This window comes from Pungitius pungitius, chromosome 19 (genome assembly GCF_949316345.1).
Source record: "Pungitius pungitius chromosome 19, fPunPun2.1, whole genome shotgun sequence".
Classification (NCBI taxonomy): domain Eukaryota; kingdom Metazoa; phylum Chordata; class Actinopteri; order Perciformes; family Gasterosteidae; genus Pungitius; species Pungitius pungitius.
In genome coordinates this window covers 14,803,971-14,809,970 of record NC_084918.1, presented here as the reverse complement: position 1 = coordinate 14,809,970, position 6,000 = coordinate 14,803,971, and the positions used below count along the sequence as shown (strand labels likewise).

General features: G+C 50.2%; 1 protein-coding gene across 8 annotated transcripts in view; it reads right to left on the bottom strand.

The window, feature by feature from the left end:
* Nucleotides 1–334: 334 nt before the first annotated feature.
* Nucleotides 335–6,000, bottom strand: part of arhgap12b (Rho GTPase activating protein 12b) — a 36,226-nt gene continuing 30,560 nt past the window's right edge. For 2 of the 8 annotated variants that reach the window (XM_062559137.1, XM_062559143.1), the window contains exons 6-18: nucleotides 5,695–5,769; nucleotides 5,304–5,365; nucleotides 5,139–5,220; nucleotides 4,843–4,965; nucleotides 4,221–4,322; nucleotides 4,036–4,134; nucleotides 3,687–3,789; nucleotides 3,486–3,605; nucleotides 3,292–3,390; nucleotides 2,687–2,764; nucleotides 2,445–2,579; nucleotides 2,222–2,327; nucleotides 336–1,650 (exon numbers count right to left, since the gene is read on the bottom strand). In XM_062559137.1, the coding sequence (XP_062415121.1) occupies nucleotides 1,476–1,650; nucleotides 2,222–2,327; nucleotides 2,445–2,579; nucleotides 2,687–2,764; nucleotides 3,292–3,390; nucleotides 3,486–3,605; nucleotides 3,687–3,789; nucleotides 4,036–4,134; nucleotides 4,221–4,322; nucleotides 4,843–4,965; nucleotides 5,139–5,220; nucleotides 5,304–5,365; nucleotides 5,695–5,769 (1,359 nt within the window). In that variant the 3' untranslated portion in view covers nucleotides 336–1,475. Of the gene's footprint in view, nucleotides 1,651–2,221; nucleotides 2,328–2,444; nucleotides 2,580–2,686; nucleotides 2,765–3,291; nucleotides 3,391–3,485; nucleotides 3,606–3,686; nucleotides 3,790–4,035; nucleotides 4,135–4,220; nucleotides 4,323–4,842; nucleotides 4,966–5,138; nucleotides 5,221–5,303; nucleotides 5,366–5,694; nucleotides 5,770–6,000 lie in introns of all 8 variants that reach the window. The other 6 variants (XM_062559141.1, XM_062559142.1, XM_062559136.1 and 3 more) reach the window with 5 other exon arrangements.

The window sequence follows — 6,000 nt, the reverse complement described above, 5'->3', positions numbered from 1 at the left end:
AGGAGTAATGACAAAAAATGCCTTCACAGAACGGAGGGATGGGATTTAATGGAAGCCGAGCGGAGCACAAGGCTGCGCTGCATCGAACAAATCTCCAGAAATATACTGCGGCTCATTTCATAATTAACCAGTAGCAATATAATTGATTGAGACGTGAAAGCTTAATCACTCAATTCAATAAGCGGGATATCGGCGTTGAGTAGATTAATTCCATTCAGTGATTAAAGCCGAGGGAGAGGTGGAGCTTGAGTTGATTGAAGGTTAAACAGCAGACTCACCTCTCGCTCTTTATTGCTCCGTTACATCCACCCCCCCCCCCCCACAGAACTCACACTTTGCTTAGTTTGTCTCTTTTATTAGACATAGCGGTTTCACAAACAGCAGTTCATTCAGACACTCCAGGGTCACCTTCAGAGACACCAGTGGACCACGGCTCCGTTTCACCTGTGCATTGGAATTCAAACGTACAAATCGTCTGTCTCACACACACACACACACACACACACACACACACACACACACACACACACACACACACACACACACACACACACACACACACACACACACACACACACACACACACACACACACACACACACACACACACACACCTCAGCCACCACTACACATTTCAACAACTACTTTATGAGACTTTTTGTAAAGGCTCTTCTTTGCAATCCAACCCCCCACGCGTCCACTTCATGAACACTATATATATATATATATATATATATATATTCTCAGTACCGTTACTCTTTAATATTAGTTCAGGTGAGGATCATCCAGCCAACAGTTGGACATTAATTCATGTGAAAGTGGATGCAGTCCCAAGAAGTCTACTATGTGGTTGCTGCACCAGGAGCACGGAGGATCTCCACCTGCAGCGTTAACACAAAGGTCACCACAGCACGTTGGACCACACGACACGAAGCCACCTGACGCCCGGGCTTCAGCTCACTCACACACAACCACAAACTAACACACAGAGGGCTTGTTGTCCTGCGTTGTGGGGCCTCAGGTCACAGGTTTAGTGGTTAACACTGGTTAGGGGTTTGAAGGTCTCGCCTAGGGTTAGTTTTGGGGTAGGGGGGGGGGGGGGTGGACTCTGTCTGGAACTCCAGTTCCTCCAAGTGCCAAGGAGACGGTCCGTAACACTGTAACGCTACTTTTTTTGTTTCACCTGTTGGGAAACGACATCACAGACAAAAACACAAAAAAAAATCCAGTTGTGATTCAGCTCTCCCCTTCAGCAAGGTAAGGAGGCTGGAATCTGTCCACCTACTAAGTCATTTCTCTTTTATTCTTCTCTGTAAGTGCAACACTTTTTGTCAACTGTCAATGAAAGTAACTTTGCTTGGTTTTCTTCCTTCTCCCCCATGCTTGGTCCACAGCAATGTTCAGTTGGGTTGAAGAAAAGAGGAAGAGGAGGAGGAGGAAGAGACGCCCGGCGTCCCGTCACAGCCGGGCCTCCTCTACCTGAGGAAAATGCTGTCGTACTCGAGCAGGATAAGCTCCACTATCTGGTTCTGGTAGACCATGTGGACCGCGATGTTTCCCGTCTCCGTCTCGGGCCGCAGCAGCGTGGGCCCAAACACAATGGCCACGCTCTGGGTGGTCATGCGGTTGGCCTCGCCGTGGTCAATCACCCTGAGATGGGAGGGGGGGGGGGGGGGGTGAAGAAGATGGAATATGTCAGAAATTGCTTTAGGTTTGCTTGACATCTCTGGGTTATATGTTGGAAAAACCCAACGTGAGCGAGGCTCACTCACAAACAGCAGCCAACGCCTCGGGCTGGAGCATAACAGCCTTTTTAAATAGAATCTACATCCCTACATGCAGATGCACACAACAATAACATATTCATGGGAGAGAAGAAAAAAAAGGAAGATTAAATCCGCCTCGAACTTCATACGCTGAATGTCACGCTATAAATTTCCCAGAGAAAACAGCACTTCAGAGGTACTGAATTACAGCAAACACAGCGCCATATAAATGCAAATGGGAAACCTGTGCAAATGTCAACGTGAGCGTACAATATAGCCGACGGCTGAGGATACGAGGGGAGCCTTCAGCTCTGAGGGAGATGCAGAGGTTCGAGGGTGGACCCAAGCAGCCTCACTTTTGCGGAGATGCATGTATGTAGTGTATACTAATGTTGTACATATTGTTCTTACACATTGTTATAATTAAGGAAATTCCCAGCAACCCCCTCTCCTACCTGCGCAGGTGTTTGAAGAGACCTTGCATTGTGTCGTGGTTGGGGTTTGGCAACTTCTTTATTAACTCTTTTATTGAGTTGAGCCGCTGCTTGTAGTCGGAGCACTCTGCAGCAGAGAAACAGTCGATGAACACGTGTGTGCAGAGCGCCATCTTGTGGCCACAGTAGGGACCTAAAGCGAAGGTTTGCTCTGTGCTTGGTCATCTGACAACACGTCACTCACTGATGGCGTCTACGAAGTCGTCAAAGGACCCGTAGGTGAAGAGGGGCTCAGGAAGCTCCCTGAAGAACATCTTCAGAGCTCCGGTGGTGACGTGGATATCCTCCCACTTGCTGTCATTCAGATCCACCGTCTCATCTGATGGGAGGGGCGGGGGGGACAAAACAAATAAGAAAATGACCCCAAAATGTCCCACCTGAGGGAAGCATGTTTGGGGTGAGGCGGGGGGGCTGCTGGACTCCTACCGTGATTCACAGCAAAGCGGAGCTTCTGGATCACAGCCAGGTTGCCGCTCACGCGGTACAAGCCGTCCACATCCAGGCCTGCAGGAGACAAAAGGAGCCGTGAGCGCTACCCCCCGACCACCTGAAAGAGCCCCCCCCCCCCGAAAGAGCCCCCTTTGCATGTCCAACGCACATTACACACAACAACGTGTGCGTTAAAGCAGCTCTTTGGATTGTGGACCATAAAGAATGCTGTAGTTTATTAGGGATTTCATGAAGGGGGACGCCCCCCCCCCCCCCGAAAGAGCCCCCTTTGCATGTCCAACGCACATTACACACAACAACGTGTGCGTTAAAGCAGCTCTTTGGATTGTGGACCATAAAGAATGCTGTAGTTTATTAGGGATTTCATGAAGGGGGACGCCCCCCCCCCCCCCCCCACGGATACCGCTATCGAACCCAGGCCGACTCCAATGTCTGCATCGGATATTGTTGACTATTGAATTCCATTCTGAATTTCTATCCTATATACATTATATGGTGGTTTTTTGACAAAGTAAAAGTACATTAATTGCACGAAGGATAACTGTATATCTGTTGAGATGTATATGTAGTGCTGCTCATACCGGTGTTCTCCACATGGTCGATGCACATGGTGACGAAGTTTGGAACCGACGTGGTCTCCCGCTGGCACAGACTGGTCAGACTGCAGCCGAACACCTGATCTGAGAAGCAGCAAACACGCATTCATTTCCTGCTGGTCACCTGTGGAGCGACAAGCATGCAAAGACACACACATCCACACGTGGGGGCCACATACCTTTGATGTAGCCCTTGTCTCGGACGGCCTGGTAGGTGGGTCGGCGCGTCAGGAACTTCTTGAGTTTCAGCCGGGTTTTCTTCTGGTCCGATGAGTCCATACTCACAGAGGTCTTCATTGCTGGGGAGGACAGGCAGGACGTGACCACATTTCTAATAATAACAATAAACAGTGACAGGATGTCTTCTCCGTCGGCCTCACCTCGGTTCTTCTTTGAGTCCCGGTGGTCCTTCTCCTTGTCCTGTTTCTCCGCCCCCGGGGACTCGGGCATGTCCTCCTCGATGGCCTCATCCGACTCCCAGGCCTGGATAGAAGACACACGTGTTCGAGACCCAACAGGTGAGCGCAAGCTGCATTTACAATGCTGTCTGACAGCGTTGACCCCATTTAACTGAGGTCAATTCTGCACATCAGCACATTGCTTTGCTCCCGGGATGATGGGAACATGGTGCCCCATACTCCCACACTACAGAGCATCTCAATGGTCTCTCTCACGGCCCATCAGCAGGACCATAGAGGATGAACTGAGGGACGGAAGTGGTGCCCTCACATGTGTGTTGATGGTCTCAGTGAGGGCCCGGTACCAGTCGTTGATGACGCTGTCGATTTCTGATTGGATCAGCAGCTCTGTCCCTTGACGCGTCTTCAGCTGCAGGGGGGAGGGGGCGGCAGCGTTACTTTTCTGACTTTGATAAGCGGAGGAGACCTGACGGGCAGATGGCTGTCGCTTGGTACCTCGATGACGTGCTTCTTGCTCGACTTGTCCTTGGAGGCCCAATCCACCGCCCCCCCGCGCAGATCAACGGTGAACTCGGGCTTCGACTGGTTGCCCCCAAACTTTTGGAATCAACAAAACAGTATGAGGTTATGACACAAAGACGATACCATCGGGACACGTTTGTGTTAAAGACAAGAAAATCGTTGCCGTGTGAATTTCCACCGCACACACAAAGCTAAAATATTGTTAGTTGATTAATTCACTGATGGTTGCATACTTTATTTTATTCTATTGTACTTCCACATTAGTACTAAAACAAGAACAACACCAAAACACGAGCGATTTTGGGCAATGAAGAATGTGTAGAATAATGATTTGGGTTATCAATGGCTGTACTGCTATTACAGCTGGTCAATCTGACCTCAGACCAGTGAGCTGCTATCCTTTCAGGTTCAGTTATGGCAAAGAGGTTAGCTAAATGTTCCCTGCCTACACCCTCAGCAGACACAGAGCCACGTTAGCATGCATTCCACACACACACACACACACACACACACACACACACACACGATCAGTTAAGACAGAAGGGAATGGAAGACATGACAGAGGAGCAGCACACGCGTGCAGAGAGGAACATACAGCGGGAGCCTGCACAGGCCTACAGTTCACATAGGAGACAGCAGGACGCGGCTTGACCGAGCGCTTCCAGTTGCTAAGGAGAGCGAGGAGCAGCTCGGGGATGGAGCCGCTGCGGCAGTGAGACTTCAGGAGGAGAGGAGGAGACGCGATGAACAGGAGGAGGACACATTTCACACCACGGATGGCAAACAAGGAAGAGAGAGAGAAATAACAGAGGAACGGAAATGCAAAACAAGAAGATGAAGCTGAGCAACGTCACAGGAATGTGGAAGTCTTTGGGCTCCTGGGGTACGTACCCAGCTGGTGCTGCCCCCTTGGCCCTTGGCGAAAAGCAGGGAGAAACCCTGCAGGACTGTCCACGAGGAGGTCCAGTTCTTCCTGTAGGTCACAGTAAAGAGCGTTTTAGAAAGGCTTTTGGATTTCACACCCGGGTCTGGATTTTGAAAAAGTGAATCACCCACCTGACTTTCTTTCCATTCTCTGTGATTTTGGTTACATTTAGGACTCCGCACTTCTCCGAGGGCTGAGGAGACAAAGACGGAGGTAAAAAGCTGCTGGAACACGTTGAAAGTCAAAAGGATTGGGATTCAACGAAATGAGAAAGTGTGTCAAAACAATTCACTGGATGGCACGCACGCACACACGCACACGCACACGCACACGCACACACACACACACACACACAGTGGATGTAGATGTGAGGGGGTCAGATCTGACGAGGGTCAGCTGTGGCATTGTGCGGAGGAGAAGAATGGACAGAAATGTGCCAGACGTGTTTTCATTTGGGTGCAGAAGAAAAGCTGGACGATGATGGTGAGTGCGATGCGCTGCAGTGCATGCTGGGATACTAACGGTCAAGGGGTGCTTAGGAGATGAGGGGCAGGAGTCAGAGTCCGGAGAGCTCTGCTTGGGCGCCGGAGCACACTCCTGCCAACAAGAGGCACAATATGATGAGTCGCTAAGAACTACGAAACACAAAACAAATGTTAGTGAGGAGAGAGGACGGATCAGGGCCCGGGTCAGAGGGGATGCTCAAAAGGAAAGGCTGAAGGGAAGGTGTTAGGATTCAGGGCTACCAAACAGCATGCGTGTGAGGTTCCGGATAGAAGCTCAGGTTAGAGATCGATATCTGGAGGCTGCTTCGCCTCCTGTTACGAG